Source organism: Accipiter gentilis, chromosome 3 (genome assembly GCF_929443795.1).
Source record: "Accipiter gentilis chromosome 3, bAccGen1.1, whole genome shotgun sequence".
Lineage (NCBI taxonomy): Eukaryota > Metazoa > Chordata > Aves > Accipitriformes > Accipitridae > Astur > Astur gentilis.
Window position 1 is genome coordinate 17,521,538 of NC_064882.1, and position 21,738 is coordinate 17,543,275.

Genomic DNA, 21,738 nt, shown 5'->3' on the forward strand with positions numbered 1-21,738 from the left:
ACATCCTCATTCTGAGACCAATATTGAATGCATGCTAATACGCACAGTAAACACCTTTATCCTAAACTCATCCTTTCCTTGCGAGTCTATGTTGGAGTAAAGGTGGGGACCATTTGAATTCAGTGAGGAAGATTCCACACTATCTGATGAGATTATCTGCAGGACAATTCCTTATTGTAAGTACATATATCATTGTTAGTTCCTAAAAAATAAATTGTATGTACAGGGAAAAAATAAATAAAAGAAAATAACTATTTTCAAACTTGGTGAAAACAGTGTATTGTACAGAAACTTTCTGAATACTCAGATTAACATTACTATGTACAGATGTGAGTTCATAGAATTCTTTACCAAAACCATTCCAATAGACTTTTAGAACAAGAAATGACATTTCCTTAGACAAGAAATACTGCCACCTGAAAAGCAAAGCAAGTTAAATTGATTGATTTTATATCCAATAGTGATTTATTTTTTTAGAGCTAGAAGTTTTGTGGGTTTATTTATATTGCTAGTATTTTTAGTTTTGACTAAACAGTAATAAATTCATTACCTGCAAATTCAAATGGGCGATAAGCTTCTCATTACTTTTACTTCTCGATTCCAGAGAGATAACCTCATGAGAACGCCCACCATCCAATGCTAACACTAGGCGCTCTATTTCTTTGTCTCTTAGCTCAACCTTTGAGGAAAAAAAAAAAAAAAGGAAAAAAAGTTCTTTGGTATCTTCTATACCATTGAATAGAACCTTTGTTCAAATAAACACCTATATAACATTCAGTAAGAAGATATGCACCTGCCAATGCAATTTTTATCTTTGATATCCTTTTTTTAAAAATTTTGGATTTTCCTAAAAAAGTTATTTCTTTGAAAGAAAAATAAATGAGTCAAATAGAATTTGTGGAAAAAAAAACCCTGACACAATTCCGACCAGATTATTTTCTTGAAGAGAAACCAACAATTTTTATTTAAAGTGAAGTTAATGAATGTTGGAAATTAACCATCTGAGACTAGCATTTAAATTTAGGGAAAAAGCTTTTAAATCAGCTAATTCAACGACTATTTCAGTCACTGAAAAAGACAGGGAATACTGGAATAGGAAAATAAAGATGTGAACAAAAAAAGAGGACCGTGTCCACTCATTCCCAGATAGGGAAAGATATAACAACATACGAACAATCGATGCAATTCCCTCACTTAAAGGTTATACATATCTTATCAATCCACTCTAATTAAAATATTGTAAAAATCTGTTGTTTATAAATTAACTTTCAGAAAAATTCAAAAAATACAACCAGTCCAAACAGTGAAAAAAATTATCCTAAGATATCTAGATCAAGTTACTATTTTGGACCAGTTAATGCTTCTGCACTAAAAAGCCCTAGACATACACATATTCTACTTACGATCATCAAATTTAGCTTATTTAATGTAATTTTAATTCAGAAAATATATCAGCAAAAGCACCGGACAAGTATTTTATCATTGCTGCTGTCTCCAAAAGCAGAGGACAGAAATAGGTCAATGTAGGCAAGTCAGAATAATTTTATTTCACCAGCCCTACAATGCATTCCCAGTGAGAATAAAACACAAATTACAATCAAGGCCACTGCAATGGCTACTGCAGCCAAATAATAATAATAAAAAGAAAATAAATCTGTAAACATACCTGTTTGCTATAATTTTTCATTCCACGTTCAGATATCTCCAGTTTTTCCTGCAGCTCTGTTACTTCTGACTGAAGTTCATGAATTCTGAAATGTAGCAATATCCTGTTTATGTGGATTCATGGCAAAATCATATGTACACAACAATTCAATATTAGTATTTTCTCTTTGCTCCTGAATGAAAATATTTCATAAAAAAATAGTTGTCTTCATACAAAATATTAATGTAGAAGCCATTATTTGAGATATTGTAGCAGGTTGACCTTGGCTGGCTGCCAGAACCCCCACCCAGCTGCTCTCTTCACTCCCCCTCCTCAACAGGATGGGGGAGAAAATAAGATGAAAAAGCTCATGAGTCAAGATAAAGACAGGGAGACATTTACCAATTACTGTCACAAGCAACATATGACTTGACTTTGGGAAGCTTAATTTAATTTATTGTCAACTAAAAATAGAGTAGAATGGTGAGAAACAAAGTCAAACTAAAAACACCTCTGCTTTTTTTCCAAGCTCAATTTCACTGCTTCATTTGCAACTCTTATACCTCCCCTCTACCCCAAGTAGTGCAGCAGGGGTGGGGAAGGGGAGCTGCAGTCAGTTCATAACACTTTGTAACACTTCAGCTTTGCTGCTCCTTCCTCCTCACCTTGTTCCCCTGTTCCAGCATGGAGTCCCTCCCACGGGATACAGTCCTCCGTGAACTGCTCCAGCATGCGTCATCTCCTCATGGTACAGTCCTTCAGGAGCAGACTGCTCCAGTGTGGGTCCCTCATGGGCCACAGCTCCTGCCAGGAAACCTACTCCTACATGGGCTCCTCTCCACAAGCTGCAGTTCCAGCCAGGAGCCAGGTCCATGGGCTGCAGCTTCCTTCAGGGCATATCCACTGTATTGGCTTTGTGTGGCAAGGTTTTGGTAGCAGGGGGGGTTACAGGGGTGGCTTCTGTAAGAAGCTGCTGGAAGCTTCCCCTGTGTTCGAGAGAGAGAGAGCCCATACCAGCCGGCTCTAAGACAGACCCGCCGCCGGCCAAGGCTGAGGCAATTAACGCCTCTGTGATAACATTTTTAAGGAAAAAAAAAAGTTGGGACAGGGAGAAACAGCCACCGGAGTGAGGAGTGAGAACATGTAAGAGAAACAAGCCTGCGGACACCAAGGTCAGTGAAAAAGGAGGGGGAGGAGATGCTCCAGGCGCCAGAGCGAAGATTCCCCTGCAGCCTGTGGTGAAGACCCTGGTGAGGCAGGCTGTCCCCCTGCAGCCCAGGGAGGTCCAGGGTGGAGCAGATATCCACCTCCAGCCTGTGGAGGACCCCATGCTGGAGCAGGTGGGTGCCTGAAGGAGGCTGTGACCCCATGGGAACCCTGCGCTGGAGCAGGTTCCTGGCAGGACCTGTGGATCTGTGGAGAGAGGAGCCCACGGAGCAGGTTTTCTGGCAGGACTTGTGACCCTGTGGGGGACCCACGCTGGAGCAGTGTGCTCCTGAAGGACTGCACACCGTGGAAAGGACCCATGCTGGAGCAGTTCGTGAAGAACTGCAGCCCGTGGGAATGGCCCATGTTGGAGGAGTTCGTGGAGGACTGTCTCCTGTGGGTGGGACCCCACACTGGAGCAGGGGAAGAGTGTGATGAGCCCTTGCCCTGAGGAGGTGAAGCGGCAGAAAATAACGTGTGATGACCATAAACCCCATCCCTGTCCCCCTGTGCCGCTCGGGGGGCTTGGTGGGGAAATCCGGGAGTGAAGTTGTACCCAGGAAGAAGGAAGGGGTGGTGGGAAGGTGTTCTGAGATTTCGTTTTATTTCTTATTACCTTGCTCTGGTTGATTTGTAATAAATTGAGTTAATTTTCCCAAATTGAGTCTGTTTTGCCCATGATGGTAATTAGTGAATGATCTCTCCTGTCCTTATCTCGACCCGCAAGCTTTTTTGTTATATTTTTCTCTCCCCCGTCCAGCTGAGGATGGGGGAGTGATAGAACGGCTTTAGTGGGCACCTGGTGTTCAGCCAGGGTCAACCCATCACATCCACTTGCTCCAGCATGGGGTCCTCCATGGGCTGCAGTGTGGATATCTGCTCTGACACAGTCCTCCATGGGCTGCAGGTAGATATCTCATCTGATGTGGTGCTCTCCACAGGCCGCATGGACAACCTGCATCACCATGGTCTCCTCCATGGGCTGCGAGGGAATCTCTGCTCCGGTGCCTGGAAGCACCTCCTCCCTCTCCTCCTTCACTGACCTTGGTGTCCCCAGGGTTGTTTCTCTCATATTTTTCCTACTCCTCCCTCTCACTGCTGCTGCGCAGCATTGTTTTTCACCCTTTCTTAAATACGTTTTCACAGGGGACCCACCAGCTTGGCTGATGGCCTCAACTGTGACCTATGGTGGGTCCATTTTGAAGCCAGGTGGAACTGGCTGTGTCCAGCACAGGTTAGCTGCTGGTCTTTTCTCAGAGAAAAGCCACTCCTGCAGTCCCCCCACTGCTAACACCTTGCCATGTAAACTCTCTACAAATATATTCTAAATAAGAAAGAGAATTGACTTGAATCTTTCATAATACAGGTTCCCAAGCCAAAAATGGTATTTAAACAAACAAAAAACCAACCAAACAAAAATCAAGACTATTTTAGTTTTCCAAAATAAGAAAAATCAGTTTACTCCTATGCAAAACACTATACCTGGCTTTTTTCCAGAATACCGAATCTAAAATTAGGGATAACAGTAAAACCACTATAGAAATCTTAAATCTTTTAAGGAAATACGCAGCTTATTAAATATCCATTTAAACTTTGTCGCAGGCAGCACTGTCAATCACTAAGCAAAATCCTATTTAAGAACTACAGTGCTCTTAAAACATCATGAAATACCATTTTATCTGAGGCAAATTTGAAAGGCAGGAGGAGGGCAGGGACTGGAAAAATCACTGCAAATATTTAACACCTGTACTTCAAAGTTTAAAGTTCTTTAGATTACCGATTATCAGCCACCTGAAGAAGGTCTGCGATATAAGGGTCCTCTGGCTGAGGAACTGGATAGGCACTTACACCCGATGGAGGGACAGGCTGGTCTATCTGCATGCGTTGACGCCTGAAGGGAATGCTTCTTTTCCTGCCACCTAAAAGCCCAAACCCAAAGGCCTATTAGTTGGAGTTAAAGCAAGGCAGTTGTCGTCTTTAATACAAAATGAAATCTCCTATTATTCCACTGCTGCTGAAGTGGCACATTTCACCATTTTAATCTTACTGTAATAAGTTGATAAAATTTGTACGTTCTAGACAACACCATTCTCGCAGGTTAGTATTAGCTTTGTCAAAGTTCAGTTTTGTAATAAGGAAACATGCAAGTTCAGTATAAGTAATTTTCTCCAGTGCTTAAGACCCTAAATATTCTACAGTTCAAATTTGTTGAATCTGTTAGTGATTTACCTTACTAAAAAAGCTAAATTAAAATAACACAAAAGACTTTTTTTTTCACATTCATGAACTATTTTATGACTGAACCCCTGCATTGTTTAGTAATGTTTTTTTCTTTATATCCTATTGTCATTTCAGTGAATGACTATCATAAGCATATCAAACAGAGTAAGTTATTTGCTTGCATGGTAACATTATACTAAAACCAAAGCAAAACATAGCATTATTTCCAGAGAGAACAATTACTCTTCATCACACGATTAAATAAGAACATAAAATATTTGATGACATGGTATAGAAAAATCTCAGAAGACTGATGACCAAGGGGCAAGTATGCAGAAAGACAGACCAAAGTGTAACATGGCATCTTTGAAGTGAAGGACATGAAATGCAGAAAGGTGTGGAAAAATAGAGAGGAATTTTAATTTCACCTAACTACTTATTAATTTCCCTCAAATGCCAAAAATACATAGGAAATTCAATGACTTGGAAAGAAAAGACAGTTTCAGAATTTCACAAAATACTTCTTACTATTTCCCTTTAGCCTGAAAAATATAAAGAAAAAGGAAGCCCTAGAGAAAGAAATTCACCTGAAAGTAACATCCAGAACATTTTAAGTTATCAAAAGACTCTTTAAAAACTGTAAGCTTTCAGAGGGTTGGAATATTTGTTTGTAGACATATTTTGCATCTTGCTGCTTTTAGATCTTGGTTAAGAAACCTGAATTAGTCACTTACACTTCATCAATTAGCTGTCAAAAGATTCAAGTGTCAAACAACCTGCCTCTGACTAAATTAGGTGCAGCATTAAAAAATAAAAATAGCTGTTGATTAACAGTGCTTTCTAGTCACATTTTAACTTAAATTGTCTTCCATTGCGTCTAATTTTGTATTCCAATTTGTCTATAACACAAGAGATGTGCTAATGAAACTTCTTCCATACAGAGAAAAAGACTGAATACAGAGACAATACTTTCAAAAGATAATGTTATTCTATTGGATAGTTACTTTACTGTAGTAACTTCTCTTCCTAGAAGGAAAAAAAAAAAAAAAAATTATGTTCTGAGTAGCCAAAAAAAAGTCCAGAGAAAAGTTAAAATATCTGTGATTATTTACACTCACCAGGTGTTTGCACCACTGCTTGCAGATTCTTCTCCTGAAGCTGCTGAATTTTTTCAGTCTTGGCTCTGTTCTCTTTTTCCAGCATTTTAATTTTATGTATGTATTGGTTATTCAGAAATTTCAAGTCAGCAGTTTCATGTTCAACCCTCCTTAAGGAGGCTTTCAAATCTTCAAGGGAGAGAAAAAGCAATGTTACTTTCTTATTCATTATTATTTTTCCTAGTAGCACCAGAATAGGCATAAAGAGAATCCTATATTATTTTTCCATAACATGAAATTTTCAAATACACATACATATCTGTATATATATATACACACAAACATATATATTTATAAATGTTATACAGATAAACCCTTTGTAGAATAAAGGCATATTTAACAGCAGTATTCAATTTTAAGTTAAAAAGTAGCATTTCAAGGTATGAAAATATATGTTAAAAAGTTCTAACATTTTCATGTTTGATTAAAACAATGATTTGTAGGACCTCAGAAGCTTTTTAACTACAAAAGAAATGTCTGTGCATAAGCCTTAATTCATTAAAGGCACCGAAGTCAATGACCACTCACACTCACTTATAAGTACAGATAAATTAATTTGTGGATCAAGGATTTAGCTGCAATTTATCTCTTTGGCACAGAAGGATTAAAAAGAAGTATCATAATTTTTATATTACCTTTAACATGACGATCAGATTGCTCTTTCAGTTTTAATATTTCTAAATGTAGTTCATTATTTTCCCTGGTAAGTTTAGCATTCTCTGTTTTATAAGGTTCCAAAATAGCATCATAATTGCTGCATTCTTTTTCAGTTTTTCCAGCAGATAACTTTGCACTGCGCAAGCTCTCAGTTGTATGAACTAGGTCACTAGAATAAAGGAGCACCAGACACATTATAAATGTTAGCAGCCTTTACACTGCAGATGCAGATATTTATTATGACCTGAGAAACAAAACCCTTTCCCTGAGACCATGTTAACTGTAGAACAAATGTGTTCAAAGAAAGGCAAAGAAAACATTCATGTAAGAAAAACTGAAAGACAGGAATCAATCTCTTAAAGTAGGAAAGGACAGGGCAAATATAAAAAATTAAGATATTTAGAAAGCGTATCAGGAGTTTACATCTGATTAGTCAATAAAGTCTCTTCTCTACATAAAGTGAGCTATTCAAAATTGGCAAGATGATTTTTTCCTCCAAGCACTACGCATGTTGTAGCACTACTTATCACAGAAGAAACTTGAAGAATTAAAAAACCCAGAAGGTTACTAGTATTTATATGGAGATCAGAAGCTCCATAAAAGAGATCAGTGGTAAGTAGCTATAAATATTTTTGTGAAAATAATATCAAAGTCAGTGATTAAGAGATTAAACACCAGAGTTAGATTGAGAGATTAGACACCAGAGTGAGACTTAATGTTGATGGCAGGTTACTCCACATCTGCCTACCTATGGTTCTTCCATATGTATTACATGATAGAGAGCAACAGAATCAGAATACCTACCTACATTTGGCATGTTTAGCCAAATATAACTGGATTACTATGGAAATTACTATGTTTGCATCAAAGCCATGAAATGGCAGATATATTAAGAGGGCCACCTGAAAAAATATTCTTCTTCTGTTATGTGTCCTGTAACAACTGCAGAGATAGCAAATTTAAACTTCTCCAAATGAGATCATAAAAAATGGAGCTGTGAATGTTTTATTTTAAGTCATGATACAGACAACAGGGATTACTTTTCATACAACCAGTTATAAGAGTGTGTCCTTTAAGCACATATCAATAGTGACTATTCTTGGATCTCTTATGAGAAAGAAATTGAATTTTCCTAGACCATAGATCCTTAGAAATAATTCTACTGAATTAAATGAAATCTTAAGATATTCTCATCACTTAAGCAAACACATTTGACTTCATCATACACAGGAATTGAATGTTAGCTCTGAAGTAACATTGCTTGAAAATAATCTCCAGACTAAGCATTCTCCCTTAGATGTCAGAAATCAAACAATATACCTACTATGTGATTACTATGTTATTAATGAATCTCCTTTTGTATACCTAAAAAGCTTTTCCACCAAAGGTAAAGTCTCCACTCCCAACGGTTGTCGATAGCCCAGCTGATCTAGACGTTTCCTGAGATTTATGAACCTTCGCTCTGCAGTTGTAGTCATTGTAAACACACCTCCAAAGCAGCTTTTGTCACAGTCAAGAAAAATAGGACACCTGCAAAAGATTCTGTTACAGCATTTGTCCTTTAAAGAAGGAATAATACAGAAAAAAGTAATGGAAAAAACATTTTTTGTGTAGGAAATACAGTGCATAAGCATGTCCTTAAATAAGCCAAAAGAGAATCCGAGAGCAACTAAAAAGTTTTAAACAGATTTACATATTTCTTAAAAAAAAAAAAATATTTCCCTTGGCAATTAGTTTTCTTTCCTAACATCTTAGAGTATGAACATAGATGATTTTTCTTTCTAGTATGTAAGAACTGAACTCTGAAAAGATCGTTCTGTGGGAAGACTGAGAAGTAGATTCTGATTTTTTCGAATCATGCTATCTTCCGCAATGCAAATTGACAGATTATTCTCAAAAACCCCATAAACTTTTTTCTTTCATATATAAATCTTACTTTCAAAGTTTACAAGGCAGTACTTAACTTTCACCAACCATTTGTAAAATTGCATTAAGTGTGTAAAATTTTAAAGACAGATTAACTTTGAACATTTCTTTTCTATGAGGGAAAACAGGAATGAAAAAACCCCAGTGGTGTACTGTAGTCCTACCTGCATCGTTTTCTGGAAAATACAGTTCAAGGATCAGAGGGGTTTTTTTTCTTTTGACCGATTAGTTATCTTTTTATTACTAACCTGATCTAAAGTGGGCTGGATCAGCACCACTGTGTCTGACTCCAGGTGAGAATTTTGGTTTTGCCATGTACATTTGAGGGCGGAAGAATTTTTACATCATTATGTCCTTATGGATTTAGAGATAGAATGAGAAAAGAAAAGGAATCCTAAAGTTGATGCTCCTCAATATGTGAAAACATCTCTTCAATAGTTAGAAATATTTTTGAAAAAGTTATTTCTGTAAAATATTTTCCCTCACTTTTCTTCAGAAGTTTCAGTATTAACCTACTGGCTGCAAAGACCTCAGCAGCCAAACTATCAATCTGAGGAAGCATTGTTTGCATCTCATATAAAGGGGATAGAATATAGGTATTATTTAAACCATGCTGTTTCACAATCCCCCAGATTTTAAAAAGATAGTAAATAAATATTTGCAGGTATTTGAAAATAAAATTATTTATGAACAATGAAATGAGAAAACATGCAAGTTTCTCTCATGTCTGAGGCTGGAAATTAAGATTTCATCTCATTGTCTCAAAACACTACAAATAATTCTAGCAACAGGATTGTGCTTGCCAGGTACTGCTCCATGGATGAGAGAAAATCACCGGTCTTATGAGCACAGCATCTGTTCCAGGTACTGCCAAAATTCTTGTTTGAAGAGTCTCAGGATATTGAGATATTAACTAAGCAATGGCATGGAGAACAATCCCTTACATACTGTACTGGGATGGTTGAAGGAGAAGGCAGAACACTTCCTTCCACTAAATGGTAACTGTTAATGTACTAAGTGGAAGTCAATGTACTCCTGTGTGCTAAATGCTCTTTGTTCTCCTTTGGCAGCCAAAGATAAAAGCTAGAAGTGAGGAAACCTTGGTATTTCTGCATTAATGTTGAGGATTCTGTGTTGAGTTCAGGAAAACAGTGATTCCGTTACTGTGGTTAGATCTAGTCTCAGGAATACATCTTATACTAATACAGAACTAAGCTGACAACTCTTGAGCCCATCTTCTCCTTAACAAGAACTAGATCAGTTAAAAAGATTAGTCTAAAATCATTCATCAGACCTGATTTATTAGCTCATATTTTGGAAAGAGAAAGGATTTTTCTACTAATCACATCGAGAAGGTTTTACAGAAGAAACATCAAGAACAAAAGCGTGTCACAGCTTGTAAGGGAATAAAGTTTTGCTACAGTAACTGTGGAGAAAATATATGGACAGATGTTGGCACTCCAGTAACTGTGGCTAGGGAGTAGATACAGGATCTTACTAAATCACTGCAATGGATGTTGAAGTGAGGTGTAGTTACCTAAACATACCCTAATATTGAGATGTACCAACAGCTTTCTGGTTGAATCACTCTCCTTCCTAAAGGCTGGGAATTTTTAATTCAAGACATTATTGCCATCAGAATCAAACAAGAAAGGGTATTATCTTATATTCCCTAGAGCCACATCTGATCCAAAATTAGTCCAGGAAATGACCAGCTGCAGTATAGGTCCAAAAGATGTCCAGGAATGAAAGTAAGAAGAATTGGGGGTCGTTATTTCAGAGAGCTTAACATAGATATCAAAGTCTTCAAAGACAATAATCGTCATACACTCTTTGTTGGAAGGAAATTATGTGTCAGTAATTCCAGACCTCTGTTATTACGGCCAAACATAGCATAAATCTCATATCCTAAACTTAAAGTCCATCACTAGTCTTACCATGACATCAAAAAGTATCTAGAAACTTCTCCATCAGGAAAATTTGGTTTTCTGGAAATATAAAATGAATATGTGCAGTTGAATCCAAGAGCAGTCTGACCCAATGTGCCTCTGGCAGTTGTCACAGCAAGAGTATATAAAAACAAAAAATATGAGCCAATCTTACTCCTACATACCTTCTCTTTCTATAAGCCTACAGTGCAGGGACTTGATGGGCCTAAAGTTGAACTTAAATCATTATAATAGTACCTGATAGACCTTTCTTAGACATGTCTAATTGTTTTCTTGAATCTTTTGCACTTTTATATTGAAATAGCCTGTGGCAATGAATTTGCGATTTTAACTGTATGTCTGGAAAAGCATACCATAAATTCATGGGGGTATGCATGTCCATCCCACCCCCCTTTTTTCTTTTTATTGTAAGCCATACTAAATAATCGTTCCTTTATTCATGCTTTCAGTCATTCATGATGGCACCTTTAACAAATCTGTTTTTCCAAAATTTTCTAGTAGCTTCTCCCGCTTGTCCCTTTTCCATGCTCTTTCTGAGATTGAGATCACTCTGAGCAGCCATACAGCAGCCATAAATATTCTTTGTTGTAGTTGTCACTATTCATAATGATTCCTAACTTATCATTTGCCTTTGATTGCTCTAAAGCATCAGCTAGATGGTTTCTTAGTGACACTAACATTTCTTTTTCTGAGCAGTAACTGCCACTTCAGAGCCCATGATGTGTATTACTTTGCCTTTATTGACACTGTTCCTTAATTCCCACTTCATTACTCAGTCCAGCAATACTCTTCCACAACCCTTGGACTGCTCTTAAGACATCCATATAATGAGCAAATTTTGCCCATTGCTGTTTAACCCATCCTTTCAGAACACCAATCAGTGTTAAACAGCAGAAAATCCTCTGCACATTCACCGTAAGGTAGTACTTTCCAGCCTTTCTTTTAACCACTTAGTGAACTATTAGATGATCTTTTCTCCATTTCTGAAAGATATCTGCTTTCTTAAAAACTTAGCTAAAGAACCTTCTTAAAAGCTTTTTGGAAATCCAAGTTTTCTTCATCATTCTTAGCCAGTCAACTCAATCCCGAATATCCTTTTCTTTAAGGAAACTTAATAGCCTTGTGAATCATGACTGAGTCATGGTGAAAGGTATGTTGAACTTAGTAGATTTGTCTGTAAATTTGCAAAGTACTGGAAAGCACTCTTAACTTCGATATTTCCCATAAGATAGGCTACGTTAGCTGCAAAAATAGTTGACATCGTTCATTATCTAAATATTTTATGCAATTTAGCGCCACTAGGAAGAAAATATAATTTCCATTTTAGATGAAAAACAGAAAATCAGATAAACAAACAAAAAGGGAAAAATCAAGTGGTACTTTAAATTTCCAGAGCATTTATCAAGATGTCTAAATGAGTGCGTCTTTCAGTTACTCACAGAAGAGATGTTAATAATCTCCTTTTCTGTTCCTCCTTTGTTCACGAAGGCTGCTAAAGATGACAACTCTCATGTGCTTCATTTTGTGACATGCCTGGATGGTTGTGAGCAGTCTTTTGAAGACAGAGGTGTTTATGAAATGGACATGTTTAGCAGGTATGAACTGTTCCCTATTGTTCTAAGTCACCAATGAATGAAATTGAACATTGACATGAAAGATGGACAATAATGAAACTTCAAATCCAGTTCCTTTAGGCTATGAGTATAAAATCAATTTGCATAAAATTGTGCGAAAGAAGCAATGTTAAAAGGTATTAGACTAACCATTACAGGCAGAATACAAAACAGAAAAGCTTTCACACATTGAAGCCCTCCTTTCAGTCTGAAAACAATGCAGCAAAATTCATGGCGAGTATAAGTTAAGAACTGTTCAAGATGTGATACTTGTGTTATCAATAAGAAAATGTAATAATAAAAAAGCAGAGCAAAGGTGTATCTTGGCCATAGAAGGTATAATACAGTCATTGAGCCATGTGGAAGAAAGAGAAGACTACACAGCTGACAATAGAACACAAAGAAACTAGCACAGACAAATTTATATGCTATGAAATCAGTTTTTTACTGAGTCTAACACCACAGACAATTATGAACTGGAGTTTCCAGTCTCAATTCTGGGAAATACCAAAATGCATTTTTCATTCACCAGAACTGATACGCTAAAGGCTTTTTTTTTTTTTGATGCATGTGAAATATGTTTACAAAACATCTGTTCCTGTCCTGTAATTACTGGTCACATAGCTCGTTCTGCTACAAAGAGCTAGTTTTGTTTTCACCCAGGTGAAAAGGCATGTAGCAGACCAACCATTTGACTATAGCAACGCTCTAATACGTGCCTCTATACAGTCCATGGGCACCAAAGGCTGCGTTGTGAAATGCTGTTACTGCAACATCACTTTCAAGATACACTGCAGTAGCGTGCGCTTGTTTTGGCAAATCCCTTCCCAAGTTGAATTACTGGGATTTCACTTCCGACTAGATATTCATGCACCAAGTTTGCTATGAAGTGTCGCCACGTTACCAATAGAAAGACAACTCTTGCTCTAGAAAAACAGATTCCTTCTTCAAAGAGCCACCACAACCTTTAAGAAAACCCTATCAATTATGAGCCGGCTTGTGACCTGTCTGCCCCAACCGGAAGCTTTACGGACCTTTCAGCAACTCCAACCTACACCCGCAGAGGGGCAGTCAGTCCCTTTTTAAACAGGTTTATTTTTACTCTTTCCACCCTCCCTCCGGGCCGGTCTTACCAGACATACCGTTAAAAGCAAATTCTCGCAGGGCGAGCCGCTAAGGAGTAGCCGAGATGTTTCAGCGAGGCTTCGGCAGAGACGCAGCTCCGGCGGGGAAGGGGAGGCTCTCTGCAGAGAGCCCCGAGACAACGAGAGACCGACGTGTAGGCCAGAGGCTGGGGCGGGCCGCCCAGGCTAATCTGCGCTCCCCAGGGGCAGAAGGGACGGAAGCGGCCCAGCCCCACGCTGTCCTCAGGGCTGCTGCAACGGCCGCTGCCGGGGCCGCGGGGGCCCAAGCTAGCCGCCGAGAGCGTCCGCCCGCCTGCGAGGGGCCCCGGTCCCGCCGGCAGCACCCTCCTCCTTCCTCTACAGGGCACCCCGCCCCGGCGGACGCGAGCCCTGCCCGCCCGCCGGACCCCCGCAGCGCTCCCCGGGGCCGGCGCTCCCGCTCCGCAGACCCCGCACGGCCACCTAGGCCGCACCGGCCGTTTGAAAACGGCGCGCGGAGCGGCGGCCGCTTCCGCCCCGTCACCTCAGCAACGGGCCACGCGCCCGCGGCCGCGGCCGGCCCAGCCAACCGCCGCCTGCGGCGGCCGCCCCGCCCCTTCCCGCGCGACCGGCAGCCCCCGCGCTGAGGGGCGGGGGAGGCTGACGTAGCGCCCGTCCGCCGGCGGCCGCCTGAGGGCTGAACGCAGGAACGGCCCGAGGCTGAAAGAGGCGGCGGCTGGGCCGAGGGCGGCGGGCCGCAGCCGAGCCCCGGTGCTGGTACTGCACCGCGGGCCGAGGGCGGAGCTGGCCCCGTTGAGGACAGCTTCGCTCCTGTTGCGGCCGAAGCGGGGAGACGGACGTGCCGGCTGCTGGTGATCCTTTTCCAGAGGGGCCGAGGCGCGTTTGCTGCCTCTGGTAGAGTTGCCTGTTGCGTCGGGGATTGCAGCGTCCAGTGTAAAAGTGACAGGCAGCCCTCTCGTATAAGCTGTCTATAACCAGTTTGAGGGAATTTCTGCTCAGCGTAACCCTTAACCTCCCCGCGGTGGTGCTCTGGCTACCTTTTGTCACGTGCGCAGACACTGTGAGCAGGTTATACGCTACTTGGATCAAGTATTTCATTAGTAAAGGCAAGGCAACTAGGATTTAGCGAGCCACAAGATGCAAGTGGTTGTATGCTCACCCAAATCCAGGTGCCTCAATGTTGCCGAGTTGCCATCCAGCAGGCTGGGTTTTCCTTCAGAGCTCTATAACCTTCTCATTCATGTTACTGTTGTGAAATGTGTTCATCCAATTCGTGTCTACAATATAAACAACGCTAGGGCCGCATAATAAAATGTGACCCTCACTGTATATGTAATCTTTAACCATTTTGTTGGTCCTCGTATAACAGCAGGCCAGGAGGACACAGATGATAAGTATATAGTTGTTTTTTGCCAGCCCAAAACCGGTTTTGTTGTTAACTGCACAATGTTAAACAAGAGATCCTAGGGGAGCACTGAGGCAGTTAAATGTATATGTAGCCTCAGAGATTGCAGTACTTAGGGTCTTGATGGGCAATTTGTTGTATGCAGTTGTTGAGGGGGAGGTGGCTGTTGTGAACTTGTTTGGGTTCTGGTGAGCGCAGCTGGTGTTGTGCAGTGTGGCGGCTGTTGCACAGGATGGCTGCTGTCTGGCTGAAGTAGTAGGGAGCCTGGTTGGAGATACATTGTATAGAAGACCCCTCAGCCAATGAGGAGACTTCAAGAAGTTTCTAGAACTACTGCACCCACACAACCACGAGGCAGAGAGGCTTTCAGAAGAACACACCTAGTATGAATATGTAACTAATGTTAGACTATAAAAGAAGCTGGGTTATCTTTCACAGCGTGCGTCGTGGTAGAGCAGAAGCTCCTGGCATGTCCAGCGCTGTTTGCTTGCCTTTATTCATTTAATAAATTGTAAACTTTGATTGGAATCCTGTTTGAGACTAAATTCATTTATCACACTGTTTTTTAGTCTTGCATCTGCATCTCAAAAAACAAAATCTTACCTCTGTCTGCATGTTACCCTTATTGTACCTGTTTCTGTTCTATACATGTCCCAGCTCTATCCAACAACTTATCATTTCCTCAAGCTGTACAGAAAAACTAGGTCCTGAATCACAGGCACCTGAAGCTCCAGGAGGAAGGGGTTACATGAGGTAGGAGTCTACTGATGCTACATTGTACTTACTAAAATGAAGAAAAAAAAATAACAGGTTGAGAAATAGAGCAATTCTACTTCAACGCGCAGAGACAAAACAATGGAAATAACTCTGCATTTTAACCTTTTTGAAATAACACTCCATAGAAATAAAGAATATGATGAACACAGTTTAATTGCCACAGTCACATCTCAGAACATGAATTCAGTATTCCCACTGCATGAAGTTCCAGATCCATACTTTCTGGAACAAGGAAGGGAAAAGATCTGATAAGTCTTTAATGCTTACATAATGTCCAAGATGCAAAATATTAGTGAAAACAGTAGTATCCTTTTTGCGTAGTACAAAGGTAGTGCTTACTGCTTTTAGCAAGAGAAGGGATGATAAATAAAAGTAAACATGAGGGGAAGGCAAAAACTATATCCAAAGTGTTTCACAGAATTAATCCTTTCAAACAGTACTTCAACCCAGTAGAAGAGCAACAAATCTCAGAAGGTTTCATTCTGCCCTGAAAGACATTTGAAGTAGGAGTGTAACTTGACATACATGGCAGTTAACTACACATACACATGGAAATCCACCTTTTAAAAACAAATAGCATTTATAGTGTTTGATTCCCTTATACACAGGCACAAACTTTGCTAGCTTCTTTCCCTTTCTAGAACTTAATGAGACTGTGCAATACTGGAGCAGTAGTCTAAAATATCCTGTATAGTGAATTCCATAGTAATTCCTGATCCAGGATAGCAGCGAGCTATCAGCCCTTCAAAGTGCTTGTACTGTCGTATAAACTCATCTTGCATGGAATGCCACACAACCTGCCAAAGAAAGCAAACTTTAAGAAATGTCAACTGGCACAATACACTATATGTGAACTACAAAACACTGGCTCGTTAACTGATTCTCAGTTCAGGTGTCATTTTAAAACTAAAGCTCACTAATAACAAAATTCAGTAGACTGAGTTGCTGCAAGTTTTTTAACCATTAAGATCTTTAGTGTTTACATGAATCCTACCAAATATGCAAAGCAGAAAGTAGTAAAGAAGATGAGGAAGTTGCCCTAAAAAGAGGTACTGCTTTTGTCTTTAAACACCCTGAACCAGAACAGTGCTAATTCATGTTTCAGACTTTAAAAAGCTGTTAATACCTGCTTAACTCTTAAATCTACTTATCATTTACTCCAGTGAGAACGTTTACAGAGTATAAGAAAAAACTTAGATAATAAAACTATCAGAAAAGATGTAAGTATATTCTGCTATAGTGCACCAGCTAAATTTCCTATCAGGTTAACAGTTCATTTAAACCTAGTTCTCTGCTTCCAGTGTATTTTGCAGAACAGAGATCACCCATTAATGGTCAGCTAGGGAATCGTAAAGGAAGTTTCTTTCTGAACTCTCTCTCTACCACCACAGTTCAAACCAATGTTACAACAAATAAAATCAAAGTGGGATTATAAAAAACTTCTCTCAAAATTCATGGTTTTTCAGAGTTATGCTGAAGCTAGGCACTTCTCACAGAATACATATGCAAAAGCAGTAATTAAAAGCCTTTGTGTAAACATTACAAGGTTTTTAAGCCATGATTTAGTTTACCTGAAGTAAGTTTTCTTCTTCACAGAGATGTTTATCTACCTTCTTGTAGAGATTATCCAATCCCTTCTTCACTTCCTTACCAGGATATTCCTTTATAACTTTACGAAGCTCTTGTTTATTAAAAGCCAGTTGATAGCTTACTTCCTCTTCTCGTATACCCTGTGCCACACGAGCTTCAACGCCTTCAAAAAAATGCTAACGAACAATAATGGCATTAATGATTATCACAAATCTAAACTAATTAACTTAATTTCACAAGCATATGTATAGTTAAGTCTTGAGTCTGCTTGACAACCGCTGTGTGTTCCCTCCATTTTTGTTTTTTTAATTGGGCATGAAGTAGTGCTCAGCTATAAACATCAAAGCACAGCCCAACAATACAGCACTCTGAGTACTAACATAGAACTGAAATCAGTCATTTCTAGAAGCAATCAAGCTTTTCTTTGCAACCTCATAACTAATACTAGATCAGTCTCAAAATCTTCAATTAATGAGGCCATAGCCTGGGAAAATACCGGATCTTTTGGATAAACTGAGTAAGCACCTGAATAGGCATTTCTCTACTTAAACCATAATTACACAACAGCAATATTTGTTCATAATTGCCCTCTCTTCTCACTGCCCCACAACAGTTGGCTCAACATAATAAAAATGGAGGGAAGTATGCCTATGAACATGCAAGCAGAGCCACAACATGATTTGAAACAGTGCACTGCATCTGGCTGGGATGGAGTTAACTTTCTTCATAGCAGCCCATATGGTGCTGTGGTTTGGATTTGTGGCTAAAACAGGGCTGATAACACACCAGTGTTTTGGTTATTGCTGAACAGGTCAATCCTGGCCAAAGGGTATTCCATAGCACATAACATCATGCTCAGCTATAAAAATTAGCATTAGACGGGGGGGGGGGGGGGTGGGTGGGGGGGGGTGGTTGTCTTCAAGGTGGCTGTTGCTCAGAAACTGGCTGGGCATCAGTCTGCTTGTGGGAGGTAGTGCGTGACTGCCTTTGCATCATGGGGTTTTTTTTCCTCTCTCTCTCCCCTTCACTGATTAAACCATCTTTATCTCCACCCCCAAGTTTTCTCACTTTTGCTTTCCCTATTCTCTCCCCTGTCCTGCTTGGGGGAGTGAGCAAGCAGTTATGTGGCAGCTTAGGTGCTGGCCAGAGTCAACCCACAACAAGTGGGAAGCAGTAATAAAAGCACTTTTATTTTCAAAAAGAGAATACATCTTAGACTTCTCAGAAAATGAATGGCTGAAATGCTTATAGAAAAAGCAATGAACAGCGGGAAATACTCAGTGGGCAGAACTGAGTCTGAACCTAAGTCAGCATTCAGTTTAATACTTAGTTCAACTTCAGACATACAGAATGTTCCTAAAAACTTTTTTTATTCTTGAACAGTTCAGAAACTACAATAATTTTCTCTGCAGTTGAGGTGTGGTGTCTTTCTTTAACTCCAGCCAGCAACTAAGCAGCCACTCACTCACTCCCCCCCCCCACCCAGTAGGATGGGGGAGAGAATCCAGGATAAAAGAAAAAAAAAAAAGTAAAACTCGTGGGTTGAGATAAGAACAGTTTAATAGGACAGAAAGGAAGAAAATAATAATGATAACAATAACAATAATAAAATGGCAATAATAATAATAATAAAAGAATTGGAATATACAGACCAAATGATGCATAATGCAATTGCTCACCACTTGCTGGCCCAGTTAGTTCCTAAGCAGTGATCCACCTGCCCTGCCCTGGCCAACTCCCCCCCAGTGTATATACTGGGCATGACATCCCATGGTATGGAATAGCCCTCTGGCCAGTTTGGGTCAGCTATCCTGGCTGTGTCCCCTCACAATTACTTGTGCCCCTCCAGCCTTCTTGCTGGCTGGGCACGAGAAGCTGAAAAATCCTTGACTTTAGTCTAAACACTACTTCCGCAACAACTGAAAACATCAGTGTGTTATCAACATTCTTCTCATACTGAATCCAAAACATAACACTATACCAGCTACTAGAAAGAAAATTAACTCTATCCCAGCTGAAAGCAGGACAGGTGGGAAAAATTATCCCAAAGCTCCTGATTACTTTTCCCCTCACTTTTTCCTTCCTTAAAACCATTTGCTTAATACAACTGATGTTTAGTCAGTACTATTAATTGCCATGAAAAATTTGGTTATTTGCATCCAAGACTGTTACCCTCATGAGTAGAGTACTCTTGCCAGGCATGCTCAAGTTTAAAATAATAAAATAAAGATTATGATAGATGCAGTGATAAAGAGATCAGATAGTGCAAACTGAACACTTGAAAAAAGATTACTGTGTACTATTTAAATGTATAAACTCAAATATACTTACATTTAATTTCTCAAGAGGCTGTCCGAGTGAGTAGATTACATAAGACTGAAGATGTTCAGTGTATTTCTGTTTGGCTTCTTTTTTCTCAGCCTCAAGACAAGAAATTTTCAAGCGAGAAAGTGTTGCAAAAATATGATGGAAGTTCTCCATCATGACCACATCTCTGGGTGTTTTCTGGCTTTCATTAGCTACTTTCTCAACTGAAAAAGGAAGCAAAATACGTAAAATACCAGAAGGACAACCAAATTCAGAAAAACATAACCAATAACTATAATACTGTCAGAAAAGGAATTTTGAATTTATGTCAATGATAACCACTTGTATGGGTGATTGTCATAATTGCCACTAAATAAATCAATATCTGAGCGCCTTCAAAAGAATTAACAGATATGTGTAGGCTCTAAGACCATGAAATTTGTATGCCAAAAAGAGCCAGGTATAAAAAGATACAAAATAATGACTATATATGGTCTCATTTACAGAAGTGAGAAACAACACACATTCTATGGAAGCTTACAAGCATGCTTTTATTATCCCTAATAAATTTCACATGATAGAACTATTTAAGAAAAGTCTATTTCTTAAACTATTTAAGAAAAATCAAAGAAAATTGATTCCCCTCTTTGGTAGAACAAAAAATCTACAATAAGGTGGTGTTTATTTTTAAAATGTACTTCTCAGTCTCTCAATTTTTGTTTATTAGTTTTATGGTCAAAATTATTGTCAATCCCCAAATTTAATGATACGAATGGATAATCCTGCACATAGGTCTCTTCCTTTCATCCCCCCCCCCCCCCCCCCCCCCCCCCAAAAAACCCAAACAACAACCCAAACCCCCAAAACAGGGCAAGCAAAAGAAATTCTACCTATCACTCCCTTACTGCACCTAAAAGCTGGCTGAAAGAGGATGGCTTCAACCAAGGGGGCAATTAAATATCTACACCTGTTCATCCATTAATCATTTTGCTGAGTCTACCAGGATGCCTACCATGAAAGTGATCCCACACACCAAGAGTATCAATAAAGATCACAAATTCATTTCAGTTGCAACACTGAACTGCCAACTAGGAAAAGTCTGTTACTGCCAATTTTGTTCTTCCCATATAATTTCCTACCCCCCCTCCTCCCCAGTTCTACCTGAAGTACTGCATCTTCCTGACCCATTTCAAACATTACTTGTAAATTACATGTCCTACTGCATTAAACATGTTGCTTGCACTGATTTTGTACATAATTTTAACTTTGTTTCATCTTCATTCTTTACTTCTATCCCTTATCCTCCCCCATCATAATTCTTTGTTCTTTATGTTTGCTCTGTACTTTTCTGAAACAGATTTTGTTACTTCTTCTGTGTTTGGCATAATTTTGAACCGCTTTTAAAACATGCTTTTCTAAATTCTTCCTACACTGATTATTTTATCATTGTATGGTTTTGCCTGTCTATTGGTGTTGGCTTAGTTTTATCACTTGAACAATAAATTCTTAAGGACAGAAAAGTTGGGTGCAATCAAATAGAAAACATTTTCAAAATTGACTGTCCTATCACCTGGGATGCTCCTGCTGACTACATATGGACTCTAGTCTACTTTACTATGAAGTAGTGTCTCTTCACAATTTCGTAGTATATTCAGAACTACTATGCTATAATTTCCTCAAAGTAGCTTTATTGTTTCTACTATCTCCTCTTACCCAATCTTCCCCTAAAAAAAGAGGTAAGTCTCAGTGTTTGGGAATTACTATACATGGAGTTGTTTGAAAATTTGCAGGTAAATCAGCACAGAGAGGTCCATCCACCTGTGTCCCAGCTCCATTTTAAAAGGGAAGGACAATTTTTCCAGAGTTCATTGGCTTGCATATCCCCCTCCTTTTTTTAAAATCTTAATTAAAACCAGTAGAACGAGGGTGTTCCTGCTGTCTTTCCAGACTATAGCTGGGAAAATAGGGAGGACTGGAAAGACATTCTGCTGTGTCAGGCTACAACACAAAGGACCTAATCTGCCAAGAAAGGGTCAAATTCATAGCCAGAACTCAAGTGATTTATTTTAGACAGGGCTGTGAAGATGAACAGTATTAGGGCCAAATGCCAGGGATCCCATCCAGATTCATTTCCTCGTTTAAGCTAACCTGGGGGAGAAAAG

General features: G+C 39.5%; 2 protein-coding genes across 11 annotated transcripts in view; both read right to left on the reverse strand.

The window, feature by feature from the left end:
- CEP135 (centrosomal protein 135) overlaps nucleotides 1-13,895 on the reverse strand; it is a 41,474-nt gene extending 27,579 nt beyond the window's left edge. For both annotated transcript variants that reach the window (XM_049793519.1, XM_049793509.1), the window contains exons 1-7: nucleotides 13,516-13,895; nucleotides 8,251-8,415; nucleotides 6,864-7,054; nucleotides 6,190-6,357; nucleotides 4,629-4,770; nucleotides 1,667-1,751; nucleotides 551-679 (exon numbers count right to left, since the gene is read on the reverse strand). In XM_049793519.1, the coding sequence (XP_049649476.1) occupies nucleotides 551-679; nucleotides 1,667-1,751; nucleotides 4,629-4,770; nucleotides 6,190-6,357; nucleotides 6,864-7,054; nucleotides 8,251-8,363 (828 nt within the window). In that variant the 5' untranslated portion in view covers nucleotides 8,364-8,415; nucleotides 13,516-13,895. The remainder of the gene's footprint in view (nucleotides 1-550; nucleotides 680-1,666; nucleotides 1,752-4,628; nucleotides 4,771-6,189; nucleotides 6,358-6,863; nucleotides 7,055-8,250; nucleotides 8,416-13,515) is intronic.
- A 1,919-nt stretch (nucleotides 13,896-15,814) lies between these two features.
- EXOC1 (exocyst complex component 1) overlaps nucleotides 15,815-21,738 on the reverse strand; it is a 32,869-nt gene continuing 26,945 nt past the window's right edge. For all 9 annotated transcript variants that reach the window (XM_049832991.1, XM_049833012.1, XM_049833002.1 and 6 more), the window contains 3 exons: nucleotides 19,601-19,800; nucleotides 17,251-17,445; nucleotides 15,815-16,476 (listed from right to left, as the gene is read on the reverse strand). In XM_049832991.1, the coding sequence (XP_049688948.1) occupies nucleotides 16,324-16,476; nucleotides 17,251-17,445; nucleotides 19,601-19,800 (548 nt within the window). In that variant the 3' untranslated portion in view covers nucleotides 15,815-16,323. The remainder of the gene's footprint in view (nucleotides 16,477-17,250; nucleotides 17,446-19,600; nucleotides 19,801-21,738) is intronic.